The 15,871-nt window shown below is 45.3% G+C and overlaps 1 protein-coding gene across 2 annotated transcripts in view; it reads left to right on the top strand.

Moving 5' to 3' along the window:
* ADGB (androglobin) overlaps positions 1-15,871 on the top strand; it is a 1,188,702-nt gene that overhangs the window by 103,162 nt on the left and 1,069,669 nt on the right. For both annotated transcript variants that reach the window (XM_085611585.1, XM_085611586.1), the window contains exon 4: positions 2,425-2,496. In XM_085611585.1, coding sequence (XP_085467711.1) covers positions 2,425-2,496 — 72 coding nt within the window. The remainder of the gene's footprint in view (positions 1-2,424; positions 2,497-15,871) is intronic.

Genomic DNA, 15,871 nt, shown 5'->3' with positions numbered 1-15,871 from the left:
AGGTAACATGGTACATTCTAGAAGATGTTGATAGCGGTCTTTGTGAGCTGATCCAGATTGGACTATGACAGCAGTCTTTTCTTTGGCCTTTCTGCTTACAATACTAAGGATTTTGAATGCAGCACTGGGCTTCCTATCCAGATGCTGTCACATGGACTGCCACTAAGAACTTTGGTTGCTGCTCAAGTAGGGGTTCAACCCTCTCAACCAGTAACCCAATTTCCAACACTGTTGTTCAGTAGTGTGATTCACTACTTGTGTTTGTGCAGTACCATACAGTGATTTTATGTAACATTAAAATCCCAGATAAATACCTTGATACCATTTCGAGTTTCTTTAAAATTCTCCTTGATTGGCTCTTTCGCTTTTTCCAAATTCACCTTCATTCTATCTGACTGTCTGTGCCTGTGGCACTGCAAGGATTTAGTTTGAGCTTTTGCCAACCTGGATAACTACACTGGTTGAGCTCAATGAGTTCTGTAAGGAGGGTGGACGTCCAGCCCTGAGCAACACCAGGAAGCAGCAGAGAAATGGAGACAGAGTTAGATCTGGAAGAAAAGAAACTGGCCATGGAGGCAAAACAAATGAGGGTTGAAGCAGAAAAAGCCTTAGTTGATTAGAAATTGCTTCTGGTTTAGGAAGTGAGCATTAGAGAGTTGGAACTTAAGGCAAGGCAAATGGATTCCAGCAGTAATGGTGGTAGCAATACCAAAGTGTAAATGGTCCACATTCCTAAAGAATTGGAGCCTAGCTATGTGGTTGGGGTTGATATCGACAAGTGGTTCTCAGCCTATGAGGTAGCCCTAAGGATGTACGGGGCCTTGGAGTATTAATGAGCAAGTCTCTGGAAGCATATTCCTACAGTGGAGAGGGACATCCTGCTCACATTAGAGATAAGAAACCAGATGTAGTATGCCCCCTTGAAAGCAATCCTTGTCGCCCAAGTTTGGAGTTACCACTTATAAGTACCGCTTCAGGCTGAGATACAGTTAGAAACTGCCAAACCAGTCTTGGGTGAATTCCCTTGATTATTCCCAAAAGGCACAGAGTGGTTGGTGCAGGCAGCAGAGTGCTCAGTACATGTTTTGTAGAGCTGCGCCTGTCCCTGGTTGACAGTAAACTCTCTGACCCCAAAAAGCTTGCAAAGGAAGCAGACCTCTAGCCAGCACCAGAGGGTCCAAGAAGGTATCTGGGGAGGATTGCCAAAAGGTTGGACATGGTCCCCACCTGAAGAAGAAGGTGGGAAATAAAAATAAAAACAAGGAGTTCTCTAAAGGTCCCCAAAACAGTTCGATGGGGCAGAATTCTCAATCCCCAACTCAGCAAAAGAAGACTAGGTACCCTGACAATACGTCCCCAAGTGCTATGAGTGCCATCAAGACTCTGTCAGCTGTGAGCTCTGCCCCCCCCCCCCAAGTGGTGCCACTCTAGTCCTAGACTATTGGAAGTGGGCCTGAAGGTGCTCTGTCAGCCCAGCTGTGGTCCTATCAGAACTGATGCAGCGTAAAGCAGCGCCACGCAGCTCCTCAGTGGAACCGCCACTGCGCAATGCATCTCTGACGCAGGATCTTCAGCTCTACTGATTACATTTTTGTCATTTTGTGTCAAGTAATTCATTACATTTTACTCTATTTTTCTAAATTGGTGTGAGGTTTTTCTTGTGTTGTGTTTTCACATTATTACTTTGTGTGTGCTGCATAAATACCTTACACATTGCCTCTAAGTTAAGCCTGACTGTGTGTGCCAAGCTATCAGAGAGTTTATCACAGGTTAATTTGGGATTTGCTTCTGTTTCACCCTGAGAAGAAGTGTGGTTGCTGCTTGAGTATAGTTTAGCCCACCTCAACCAGTAACCCAGTTTCCATAGGTCACTAAAAGGGGTTGAGGAGAAGGGAAGAGGGAGGGATGTTGAAGAGGTGAAGGGCCCAGTGGGTACTTTTTTCGGAAAAGCGCAGCAACAGGAAGGTGAAAAGGGGAACTAGGGGGAAAGGAGGGATGCAAACTCCGTTTACAATTATTTGTATTACCTTTAGAGTAACTCTTGTGTATTCCTGAGGCCATAAAGCAGAGGTCAGGGTTGTTCTTTCGTCCTCTTGACCAGTATGCCTCTACACATCAGAGAATTTGTCATATCCTTAAAGCTTGAATGCATTTATTTTAACAATTTAGCTTTTCATGGGGGTAAAACAGCTACTTGTTCTCGAAGTTTCTGACACAAATAAGCTGTGTTGTTCCAAAAGCCATAGTGGAATGTTTTTATCAAGTGCTCTTACATGGCAAAAAATAACGACAAATTATTAAATGAGTGTTTTAGTCATTGAGGTGCTTCTTTGGAGTAAGGGGCATGTTACTAACCTGCAATGGTTTATTATTACTAAAATGTCCTTAACATAAGTGGTTTTATATTTTATTATTGCTTTTCAGCCTCCTGTGATAGTAAAAGAAGAAAATTCATTAGATGTTTTGACAGCAAACGATCATTTATTCGACAGTGAGGTAAGTGAAAACCTGCTAATCAGCAGGATCTATTAGGCTGAACTTAGACCTGCATACCGCCTGAAGCAAGCATGCCAACCTTCTAAAACACAGTATTTATTTTATTAAAAGATGCAGAGATAAATGGTCTACTCTCACAAAGTGAATGTTTTTCCAATGTGCATCAGATTTATTTCTCTAACCACACGTGATTGTCACTGATTTTTAGGAAGGGACCAAAAATTGCTTTAGCTGTCTCAATAGTAGATAAAATAATAATGCATATGTACACGTAAAAGGGCTTTGGTCAGCCTATTACAGTAATTAGTCACTTGGAGTGTGAATGACTTGTAGATTCAGCCATTGGTGCAGCATACATAGAAAGGGGGAGTGGCCAGCTCCTTTCACCTATTTTCTCTGTCAGCACTGTCATTCACATTTAGATCGACTACCTGATCTATACAACGACGGTGATCTCCTATCCTTCCAGGGCCAGCGAGAACTTTAGGGGCTTGGTGCCGGTCTCTCCTAACACATAATGCACTTATGGCAGCAATTTGGGATATGCAGGCTCCGGGGCAGGATGAGCCACCACTGGACCTGGGATTGCAATACTTCTTGACACATGGGCTTGGCCACCGGGCGATCTCGATACTAAATGCAGCTCTACAGGTTGCATGCATGGACCTCTCAACTCGAGACAAACTCAAATGGAAGGGTTACCTCAGCACGGAATTAACCTCCAAGCAGTACGCCATGGCTCTGGAGCTGGTGAAGCGATTTTCCGGTAATTCCCATCTAAAATTGACACCATTTAATGATTTGCATCAAACATTCCTCACACCACACCACCTCTACAAAATATTCCCTACAGTATCCCCTGCATGCCTGAGATGTGACCACGGGGATTCCACATTTATACATATTGTTTGGGAGTGCCCCCCGCTGATGCACACTTGGACCAAGGTGCTAGCATTGGTGTCATCGGACCCGCTCCTTTGCATTTTAGGGATTACGCTAAGCACTAAACGTAATAAACACTACCTGAAGTTCATTGATCAGGCCTTGGTTCCCTTTAAGCGCTTGATTGCCATGAACTTGAAGGCCTCCCACCCACCCACAATTAGGAATTGGCTACAGGTGACTCATAAATGGGCCCTAGCAGAGGCGGATGCCATGACACATGACCATAGAACACAGGGAGAGATGGAGCAGCCACGGTGCGGGACACTTATGTTCTTAAGTTGTTTGACAACCTGAATCTGCCCCCCCTCGGGCTGCGAAGCCTGCCACAGGGAGATAGTTGAATACCTAGACTGGCCAAATGGGAAATCCATCAACCCACACATGCATGGTTTATAGACATTGAAGGCATCCCGGCGGTCCCCCTTGGCAGGAATACATCGGAGTTCCTCCCGCTCCCTTGTTTTCTCTGGAGCACGTGTCAGTCTCCACCCCTCTTGTTGGGACATAATCCTGCCACTCATGTCTCCACTTTTACCTTTCGCTGTTATGAGAAGCGCCAGCTAGGCAGTTTGTGATGTTGTTGACCTTTTTTTGTTCTACGTTAGGATGCATACATAGGCTACCCTCTCCGAGACATGGTGATTGTGGTCTTATCCTTCCCATATTTCCTTTTAATTGTTACCTTGCTGTGATCCACTACCAAACTTTAACACATGTCAATATACAGGGATGTGTTTGTTGTCCTACTACATGACTATGTTTTGTACTGTCTCCTTTACTATATGTGAAGATTCTAGATTAAAAATGCCAATAAAGAAATAACAAAAAAAGAAAATTAGATCGGCTGGCTGGATAGCCATTCATTGTGTGGGCTGTCAGGCCCTGTGAGTGATTGTGTTTTGCTTAATAACATTTCCATCTGCATCTAAATGTGGGTGCCAATTGGATTTGGAACAGTAGTGTACCTAGTCTATCATTGCTTTGCCATTTACAAATTAGCTGGCCTGTTTAAACTTAACCTGGTGGCCATCTTAGAACTATTTTGTATCTATTTTATCATTGTTTTACTGTTCCATGATAGCCACCATGTTTAGAATCAAATTGATGGCCACCTACTCTCTTGAAATGTTTGAAATGTCACTGTTGCCCACAGTTGTTTCACTATGACTTCTTTAAAAGGATCATCAGTAACTTCTTTTGCGTTTTACATGAAGTGATATGCAGGCTCTTTCCTAGTTACAAATGTACGGCTTTCCATCCCTATTAAGTGAGTCCACAGCCTGCGATAAGCCACCCGGAATCTGCTGTGGCACCACATGACAATTTTATTTATTTATTTATACAGTTTTATATAGCGCGAACATGACTCTTGCCGCAGAGTGCTTTACAATAATCATGGCGACAAATATAAAATAACAACCACAACAATGAGGGATTGGATATGGGAGAATATTCTTGAGAGAAAACAACAGGTTCCAGGCAGATAACAACCCATAGAACAGCATATGAACATAGTCCGAGATAAATAAACATGCGTGCAAGCTACTTTATAAATCTTGTCCTGGAGTAAAGTTCCTGTGTTCTACGGCATACATTTGTTTATCTGAATCCTTCTAACTTCTTTAACGAATGAAGCAGTTGTGGAATGAATTCTCATTTCCGGGGGAAGGACATTCCAAATTATCGGAGCCATGCCCAAGAAGGCTTGGTTATATGTGTTCTTCTCATAAACATTCTGTGGTTTCAGCAGTAGGGAGCTAGTGCCTCTATACTCGCTCTTCCACCACAAGACAGCTCTAGTGTTTGTGCAAGGCACCTTGGAATGTTGAATTGGAGGGCTTTATGGGCCCTGCAGGCAATTTTCAAATGAATCCTTGCCTCATAAGGAAGCTAGTTAAAAGATTTCAGGTCAGGAGTCATGTGATTGTTTCTATTTGAACCCGTAATGAGCCTAGCAGTAGAGTTCAGAGAGGCCCTTAGTGGTGCCAGCTTAATTCTGGGTAGGCTGCATAGGGTTGCACTCCCATAGTCCAAACTAGGAATCCCTGGAGCTTGAACAGCAGACTTGAGGTCTGCGGGGGAAGGAAGGGTTTTAATTTTCTTAAGATGCTCATGTGGAAGTTTGCTCCTTTGGTGGCAGAGCTGATGTGCTCTTGCATGTTCAGATTCTTGTCCAGCATTATTCCCAGAGATCTGGTTAACTCTATAATGTTAGGTATGCAATTCAGCGCTGTTAGTTGTTTCGTCCATACTGCGATATCTGTTGAGTGTTTGAGGGCGTGGGGGGTCAATTAATAGGAATTCTGATTTGAGAGCATTTAGTTTGAGGTGGTTACCAGTTAGCCAGTTTTGTGTTTTTTGTAGGGCTGAGTTTAGATACCTAATATTTTCAGGAGAAGAGATTTTTAAGTACAGTTGGGTGTCATCTGCGTACATGTGATAGTGGATGTTAGATAAGTTCAACAATTCTGTTAGGGGCTCCATGAATAGGTTAAAGAGCATGGGTGAGAGCGACGACCCCTGAGGAACCCCTAATGTGACCTGTGTGAAGTTGGATAGAGACATATTGACCTTGATTCTTTGAGTTCTGTTCTGGAGATAAGAGGCAAACCAGTTAAGGACGGTCCCAGATATCCCCATCCTACATTTAAGTAGGTCTATGAGGCTGCCATGTTTGACAGTATCGAAGGCTGATGAAAGGTCAAGTAGGATAAGAAGTCGGCATTCATTCGGGTCCAACATTTTTAGCGCAGCATCAGCAATGTGTGTGAGTGGTTCTTTCGGTGCTGTGGCCATGGCGGAAGTCAGATTCTAATTGATCTGAGAGATTGAATTGGTCAATATGATTGCACAGTTGGACATGAACACATTTCTCAAGGAGCTTTGCTAGTATCCGAATCGTAGAGATTGGTCCGTAGTTGTTTAGGTCCGAGAGGTCTGCTATCAAAAAAAAAATGTGGGTAACCTGCCCCACTTTAAGGCACTCTTTGATTGATTCTTGAAGTAATAAGGCACTGACTATTTTGATGTAGAGGGGGAGCAAGGACATTTTGATCTCGCTAAAGATGTTCGTTGGTAGAGGGTTGCTGAAGTGGTTTGCGGGTTTTAGTGTTGTAAGGATTTTTGAAAAGGTCACTTTCATCAAAAGTCTTGAATATGCTCCATGAAGCATTATTTTTGGCGGGGTGAGCTGAGATATCCAGTGTTTCAGCAATAAAGGGTGTGGGGGAGATACAATGAGGTGTGAGAGGAAAGCGTTCTGAAGCTGACCATGATCTTTCTTGTCTTTCATATGAAGAAGGAGGCAAGATACTCACATTTTGTGTGACTTGGAACCTGAGGGGGGCAGGGGGATGGTTGGCTGTTTATTGGATTGCAAATTGACCTGTTCGGACAGTTTTTTTAGGACAATTTCTAGCTTTGTCTAATATGCGCCATATCTTATCGGTGATTTGGAAGTAGATTAATACACATGTCAGCGTCAACCCTGTGACATGCTCTCTGTGAGAAGTTGGCCTGGCATATGCTGGTCACTAGTTATAGTGGCCACCTTGCACCAGTCCAATTCGACTCTTGGTAGATAGGTTTAAGACAACCTTTTAAAGAAAGCTATCCTAGTGGTAGCTGTGGAGAGCAACCTTCAGGCTAAGTCTCGGAGGAATGTAAAGCAGCTTGTTTTACCTTATAATCTCTTGAATTACCAAATGAAAAGGACACCACACAGGTATATATATCAAATATATATGTATTTATTCTTAGATACACTCTACTAATCTCTTTATGAGATTAGAACCCAGATACACATTCAAATGTCAACACTTCTCAATCAATTAAGCACAAATATGGCTGTAGCCTTAGGGGCGTACCAGACCATATACTAAGAAAATGGTTTAACAAACTCGACAAAATGAAAAGGCCTAGGGCCTTGGGAATCGCTGGGGCTTCACTTCTGCAGTATTAGCAGGTAAGTAATCAGCTCACAGGAGACGCGTGCAGTGTCTAAACACAGCCGTGGGTTTCCGTTTGGTTTCAATGGCACAAGTCGCGGTTTGTAAATTAAAGTTTTAGGGCACTTCGGAGAAGTCAACAAGTAAGCCACTTACAGGGTAAGTATTTCGGGGGCCAACACACACTTGGGCACCGGAGTGCACGAGTTACCTCACCCACAGAAGCCGGGTGCATAGGTGTCTTTTGGTGTCGGGTCGCGATGCTGTTTTCAATGAAGATCACTTAAGACTTGCTGCTTGTGACGACTGGAGAGGTGTCCGCTGGAATCCGAAGATGGATTGAAGTTGAAGAGGACCTGAAAATTGAGGGGACAGAGTTCAAAGTCACTTGCCAGTGACCGGTGGCCAGCAGGATGGATGACCACTGATGTCGCGTCGCTTCAGGTCGTCAATGGTAATTTGTCTCTTCGCTCACGAGGTCCAGGAGTGATGGACGATGACCAGCAGCTGGATTCGGAGGGTCCCACAACATCTGCAGCTGATGACGGTGTCGGCAAGGTCTGATGGACTTACCCAGCAAGGGTAAGTGAGGGCAGGCCCGGAGCAACCAGGAGAGCCCTTGAAGTTGATGAGAAAGTCTTCGGGTGAGTCACTAGCCAACGGGCAAGCAACCGTGAAGACGCCTTTGCAGGAAAAGTTCCACAGGAGCCCACGGTCACTCGGGACAGGGTAGGCTGCTGATATTCGGTACCAGACCTGCTAGGGACTTGGACTACAGATGGTCCAAAGCACAAGTTCGTAGACCGTTGTTTAGGGTTTGCACTCGAAATCAGTGCACGGTTCCCTGGTATTGCTGTTCCTCGTCACTCGTGGGGTCCAGATGCCACAGCTTCGCTGGGGACTCAAAATGGCCATTGAGAGGTCAGGAAATCCGCTTCAGGGGACACAGGGACTTTGGACTCCGGCGGGAGCGGTGAAGTTTGCAACCATTGATCAAGTTACTCGTGCCTGCCAAGCAGGGGAGTCACTCCTTGACTCCAAGGGAGATTCTTCAGTCTTCCAGAGATAGTAGAACGTTGAAGGGCCAGGATTCTTCTTTGTAGAGTGTCGTCCAGGTGTAATCTGAATTGCATTGGCAATGCTTGGTATCTTATAGTGAAGATATGGGAGGGACTAGCTCTATGACCACTCCTCTAGGAGGGTCAGGGTAGTGGGTGGTTACACCCACTTCCCTTTGTCCAGTTTTGCACCAGAGCAGGGGCAGGTAGCCCCTGAACCGGTTTGAGCTGGCACATGCACAGAGGAGCCTACCGCTCCCCCAGTGCAGGACTTCAAAGGCACTCTAAGAGTGCACCCACCCAGCTCCAATACACTAAATCCTGTCTGGGAGGTGGTAACACATCCCTGTGACAGGATACCCTTTGTTGGACTTCCTCCACTGCGAGTTTCGGTCAGCAGCAGGAGGGCAGCCCGGTGTCTGTGCTGGTGGCATCCATTTTGTGATGCCAGGGCTCTAGAAGATTTCTACCGTGTCGTACAGTGGGTACATGTCGTCCCTTCTAGAAGGGTGGGATCCTACTCCCACACCAGTTACTCGTGTGGTGGTAGGATTCCAAGTTGTTTGACACCAAACACGACATGTTTTGATGCAGTCATTCCAAAGTTAGCATTTACCGCGAGGTTATAATGCACTTAAGAGTATATGGTTTAACCGCATCCACAAACAGCAGTAGACAATAGACTCTGCTAGCGGCAGAGGGGTCCTGCTCATGCAGAAGCACCCCCTCACATAGTAAACCAAGCACCCTGCCCTCAGGATTGTTAGGGCCTGCTAGAGGGGTGACTGATAGGTTTATATGTGTGTGTATGGTGAGATATAGGAACCTATACCTCAGTGAGGAGTGCTAACACTACCTCACACAGGCTGCAGTAGCAGGCCTGTGGTGTCAGATTGTTAATGCTTCCCAGGGGTGGCATAATACATGCTGCAGCCCCTGGTAGGCCTGTGAAGTACCAATGCCCTAGGTACCTAAGGTACCATATACTAGGGGCTCATAAGGTACCACAGTATCCAATCACTAGTGCATCTAATATGCACACCAAGTTGTTTTAGAGAGATCAGTGAGACTGGGGCCCTGATTAGCAGGGGCCCAGCCAGACTATAGTCAGAAACCAGTGTATACATCAGATAAAAAGTGGGGGCAACATAAGTGCAGATCCTACTCTCCTACACTCTCTCACAGTAACAATAACTCAAGGTAAATGTAATGAGATTCTGCTAAACTATGAAGAATAACCTTTTACCACTCACTTGCAGGTGTAATGCTGTCCCTGGTTCACTGCGTACTTAAGGTACTGTGATGGTTTACCCATGTCAGAACGACCACACTCACGACTGTATAAAAAACAAAACAGGTTCTTTATAACCGCGTTACAACAGTTAGTGAATACGATAATTGGTTCCAATCAGAATAGAAGCCGGTCCATCAGATCCGTCCCTGATCTTCAGGAGCGTCTAAAAAACATTCACTCTGTAAGTCCAGGGTTTTTGTTTCTCTCTCTACTCCCTTGGTACCCCCTCAGGACGTGTCGTTGTGACCCTACAAAAACCCATAAAAAGACAACAGTGTATCAGTGTGACTTATATATAATATTGCTTTCAGGTGCAGAGGGCAAAGTGTCTTAAACCAGGATGCTTAGGGTTCGGTGTTCTCACAATGCACAGGTCTCAAAACAAACCCCCTCTGTGCCCTTGTAAACCATCCCACCACTGTTTAAAGAAGACCGCGTGGGGCAACGGGACTTGCCTGCAACCACCACCCTCCGGAGTTGTGGCGTCTTGGGTCACAGCGTCCACTTCTACACGGAGCTTGCTGGACTTATGAACAGTGCTCCCACAGCTGTCTCCCTCGCTGTTCATGTCAGCATGGTCCTCTCTCCCTCCGTCAGTTGCCGCTTTACTGTCTTTAAACTCTGAAAGTCAGAGAACTCCTCACCTGCTCATACCCTCTAGAGTCTCCCCTCCCGTCTCATCACTTGCTGATTGAAACACAACCGCTGATTCACCACTGATCACCTTCGAAGTTTGCTGTCTTTGATACTGCTTACTGTTATGAGACTGTTACCCATTCAGGTGGAGCGCGATTTGTTGATGTGTCGGGTTATCCATGGTGGCCATATTAGGTGGTACCACAATACCTTGTGCTGTACTACTCTGCCTTTCCCTCAGGTATAGACGTTCAGACCATTCCGTAGTCAGATATCTAGATAGAAAATCTGCGGTGACATTAAGTTTACAATGAACATGAAAGGTCTGTAAAGAAAAAGGTTAGAAGGCAAGGAAGCACCGAAGTACCTTCTGCTTAGTGTTTTTATGTTGGGTAAGCCATGTAAGGGGAGCGTGGTTGGTTAAAAGGATAAAGGGTATACCTAAGAGATAATATTGTAGGGCTTCCGTGGCCCACTTAATGGCTAGGCAATCCTTCTTATTTTTTGCATAATGGGTCTCTCTAGGAAATAACTCATGACTAAGATTCAATATTGGCTTTAGTTCTTCCTGGGAATCAGGAGAAAGCACAGTCCCTAGTGCCCGACTTGAGGCATCAGTTTGTAACACAAATGTCTTGTTAAAGTCTGGGCAGATTAAAATGGGGTCTTGGCATAGAATGTTCTTTAAAAGTTGAAAGCTGCCCTCACATACGTCATTCCACACGACTTGAAGCTGTTTTTTCTCGTGCTTCTGGAGAGAGAGATCTGCCAATACCCCGTTGTTAGGTCTATCATGAACATAACTCAAGCCTGTCCTAGTCTCTCTACCAATTCATCTACTTTTTGCATTGGATAGGTATCAAATGTTGACATGGTATTTAATTGTTGAAAGTCTATACAGAATCTAGGGTCCCATCCAGTTTCGGTACTAAAACTACGGGGGACGACCAAGTACTTCGGAGGGGTTCTATGATATCAGCTTTAAACATAGACTCTACCTCTTGTTCTACTGCCTTCCTGCGAACTTCTGGGATACAGTATGGCTCCAGTTTCACTACTTGTGTTTCCGGTGTGATAATGTTATGGGAAATTAAAGATGGTCTGTCTGGGTATTTCCGATAGGATACCTGGATACTTTTTTTACTATAGTGAGCAATTGTTGTTTTTGTTTAGATGTAATCTTGGTTACAGTAATTACTTGATCTGAACAGTCTTCCTGAATAGATTGAAGAGGACTATCTAGTGGCTTGGGGTATTTATGTATTGGACTGGTTTCCCAGTATGTAGCTGTCCTGCTTATGGTTCCTCCCAGGCTTTTAATAAGTTAACATGATATATCTGACCCACCTGACCCTTTTTGTGACACAGTCACTGGATACGTGATGGGCTTAATTTTCTCTTGTAGCTGGTAAGGACCTTGCCATGGTGCTATCGATTTTTTTTGGGAGTTTGGAAGTAAGATTAAGAGCTTGTCTCGTATTTGGAACTCTCTTAGTTCACTATGATTATTTGATACTTATTGCTGGGTCAGTTGGGTTTTTTCCGTGTTCTGGTGTACTTTCTCCCTTAGTGTAGACAACGTCTCCTTTAAGAAGTAGCTATATTTCAGTAGGGGCTGTCCCTCATCTTTTCTTTTGTTTATTGTTCTTCAGCCATGTCTAATAATGTGCGATCTTTTCTCCTAAATATAAGTTCAAATGGGAATACCCTGTTGACTTTTGTTCCTGTGTTTTAATAACGAAAAGAACTAGTGGTAGTTTCCTATCCCAGTCTTTACTATTTTCACTGACCATTTTTTTTAACATCGTCTTAATGGTTTAGTTAAACGGTTCCACTTATCCATCAGTTTTTGGATCATAAACTGATGTGCTAATCACTAATCCACTAAAGCATTCGGGTGAGGAGCTTCGGCTGGGACCTCCCGGCCAGGGATCGCCTTTTTGGTGTAAATCCCCTGAAATCCTCCCTCCATCGACCCTCTCTACTTACCTGGGATCTTGTGTTTTGTGTGGCGGTTTTTGCCTCCCTGGTCTCCCTCTCTTGGACTTGAGACCATTCATGAATTTGTGATCAATGCTACTAGTGGCGGATCCTGAACAACATGCCTGATGTCTGGTGGAGCTGCCCTGACAGCTATAGAGGAGATCAGCTCCGGTTCACTACCTCAGCCGTCACCTACCCAGCTGGACATCTGGCAGAGTGCTCATCTTCACTCTGCTGGTTCTCCTTTCTTCCTCCGCCTCCCAGCAAGCTCCTGTGTGTCTGGAGGTTGCTAGTTCGCTGCATTGCTGCGGAGGCCTGGCGTTGCCGCCATGGTGGCCCCTCCGATCGACGCTTCCTTTCCAGACCCTGGCTGGGATTTATTGCCTGCGGCGTCTCTCCGGTAACTGCAGCTGGGACGAGTGGCTGCCCACCTTCCTTTCTGGTCCCGAGACGCGGTGCCTGCCATCCCGTAGCTCAGCAGTAATAAAAACAGCGAGAATGCACCAAGGAGGTCTTGCCTTCGCCTCTGTGCTGGTCCGCTACGTCGCAGCTTGGAGTTCTGCTGGCACCTTATCCAGGGGGTTTTCGACGGGGAGACGTGTGGGTCCTGTCTTCTCCTCGTCAGAGCTGCCTCGAGAGTGCCACGGCGCGGCTATTCTTGATCACCGAGTTGGCTGATGCGCCCCCCTGACCCATGGCTGCCTTCCCCGATGAGGCTGCTGCCTTGCTCCTGTTGTTCCCCGGACTTCTGATGTGTCGTGGGCGATCTCCGACCTCTTGACTTCCTTCATTATGCATCTGGTATTTGCCCCCTCTCAATTCTGCTCATAGGGTAGGTTTTGCTTTTTGGGAATTTTTCACCCGATTTGTATTTGCCCGCAATGCTGCCATTTTTAATTGCCTGGTACCTGGGATCCTGGAGACTGAAACCGCCATCTTACGGTCTTGTCATTCCCCCAAACTGACTCTTTCTCCTGATCAGCGCCTTGTTCTACCTTACTGACTATGGTCCTGATCTAATCTAAATTCGCCTCCCCTCTTCCTCTTCACCCTCTCCTGCCCTTATTCTCCTTTTTCTACTCTATGTAACGTCCTTGCAACTGATGTAACTGGTATCTGATGTAACTTTGTAACAATATGTAACTAATGTAAAGTGCTCTGATACCTCCGGGTCTAGCCAGCGCTATATAAAACGCACCAAATAAATAAATAAATGTGCGAATCTGGCGGATACCCAACAAGTTACATATTTGTCTCCTCAACCTTGACATAAAGGGTGTACCTTGATCTATTAATAGTTCACGGGGGAATCCGACCCTTGCAATGAAAGAGATCATGGCTTTGACAATTGCACTGGTGGACACACTAGTTAAGGGAATTGCCTTGGGATAACAGGTGGCATAGTGTACGTGGACAAGCATATACTTATGTCCTCGGGTGGACAGAGTGAAGGGCCTTATTCAGTTCATTCCAACCCTCTGAAAAGGTATGTCAATGATAGGAAGGTGTTGAAGGGGAGCCTTAACTATTCCTGCTGATTTAACCAGCTGGCACCTAGGACATGCCACACAGAACCAAGCTACTTCTCGATAAACTCCTGGCCAGTAGAATTTGTCCAACACATATTTTAAGGTATGTTCTTGCCCATAATGACCTCCCCTAACTTTACTATGGGCAAGATAAAGAACCTGCTCTCGAAAGGCATTCCTTAGGCTATTGTCATCTCTCTGAGCTGTATAGAAACTCCTAGGGGACGGCTGCATGTCCTCTGGGGAGGAAAGGAGACATGTATGCTTGAGTTGTACAGATATGCGATATTGCACACACATCTTACGTTTCTCACTATAAGTTTTCTTCAGCTTTGTCTCCGGAGCCTTAATCCCGGTATCAGAAAAGGGGGCATCTCTTAACCAACCCACCAAATTAGATACGGATGTCTGTTTCTCTAGATAATCATCACAATGAGGTAAGCCCATGCCCAAAAGATCCTTTTTAGGTAGGTTTGGCACTAAGCCTCCTTTTCTTACCTTTGGTTCGCCATCCACCACAAGTAGAACCTCAGCTGAAAGAGAGTGTCTCCTGTCTGCATGTATACAGGTCACCTGTACACATCCCCCCTCTTTGATTTTTGGGTCAAGTATATGCTCCTGGCTAACCAAGGTATAGTGACACCCTGTGTGTAGCAAAGCAACAATGGGTCGAGCATTTAGATAGATTTTTTATGTCTTCATATGGGGTGACCCCAGCAGGATTAGCTGCTTGGTAAGCAGCTTGTAATTCACCAGATAATAGAGGTGCTATATACTGGCCGCATCTCTTCTGTGGCCAAGTAGCGGTTGTAACTACCCTTTCGAAATTAACAAAAAAATAATCAGGATCATCTCTTTACTGATATTTTGGTAGTAGTGTCTCCGGTACATTCATGTAAACTCTCGCAGTAGAGATAGCATCAGTAAGGCGTACAATGGCCATATCTCGTACTCTCTGCTTTGAAGTCAAAAGTGTTGCCCGTTCTTTCAGAGCTGCCTGAAAAGCCTCACGGTCTTTCTATGCAGATTTGGTCTGTTGCTCTATGACGAGCTGCAGATGGCATTGTCCCTCTGCCAACTGGGCGATTATTGCCTCCTTTGTAATGGGTTGGGTCATAACTGCTATCACCCGGAGACAAAATCCCACTTCTTACACCACCGTGGTCGTTTACCTGTGTCAGAAGTACCACACTCAAGAATGTATTAAAAAAACAAGGTTCTTTATTCCCATGTTACAACAGTTGGTGAATAGGTTAACTGATTCAAATCAAAATAGAAGACTGTCCATCACACCCATCCCTGATCTTCAGGAAATTCTCGAAAATGTTCACGCCTTAAGGTCAGGTTATTTTTCCTCTCTACTCTCTTGGTACCCTTGAGGACGTGTCGTTGTGACATTAAAGAAAAAAAAAAGGACAACACTGTATCCATGTGACTTATGTCTAATATATCTTTTAGGTGCACAGGGTAAAGTGTCCTCCACGTGGGTGCTTAGGGTTTGGTGTTCTCACGATGCACGGGTCTCACCACAACCCCCCTCAATGCCCCTATAAACCATCCCACCACCATTGAAAGAAGCCTGCGTGGGGTGACGGGACTTGCCTGCAACCACGACCCTACGGAGTCGTGGCGTCTCGGGTCACAGCATCCACTCCTACATAGGGCTCGCTGGACTTATGAACAGTGCTCCCAGAGCTGTCTCCCTTGATGTTTGTGTCAGCCTGGTCCTTTCTTTCTCTGTCAGTTGCTGCTTTACAGTCTTTAAACTCAGAAGACTCCTCTCTCCTGCTTACGCCCTCCGACATCTCCGCTCCCTTCTCATCAGTCGCTGATTGGAACACAAGCGCTGATTCGCCAGTGAGCACCTTGGAATTCTCCTGTCCTTCTTTTATACTGCTTACTTTTAAGTCACTGTTATCCCGTTGATCTAGAGCGAAATTGGTTGAGGTGTCGGTGTAACGATGTGGGTTCGTCCTCGGGGTC

Source organism: Triturus cristatus, chromosome 6 (genome assembly GCF_964204655.1).
Source record: "Triturus cristatus chromosome 6, aTriCri1.1, whole genome shotgun sequence".
Taxonomy (NCBI): Eukaryota; Metazoa; Chordata; class Amphibia; order Caudata; family Salamandridae; genus Triturus; species Triturus cristatus.
This window is presented reverse-complemented; position numbering and strand designations above follow the sequence as displayed.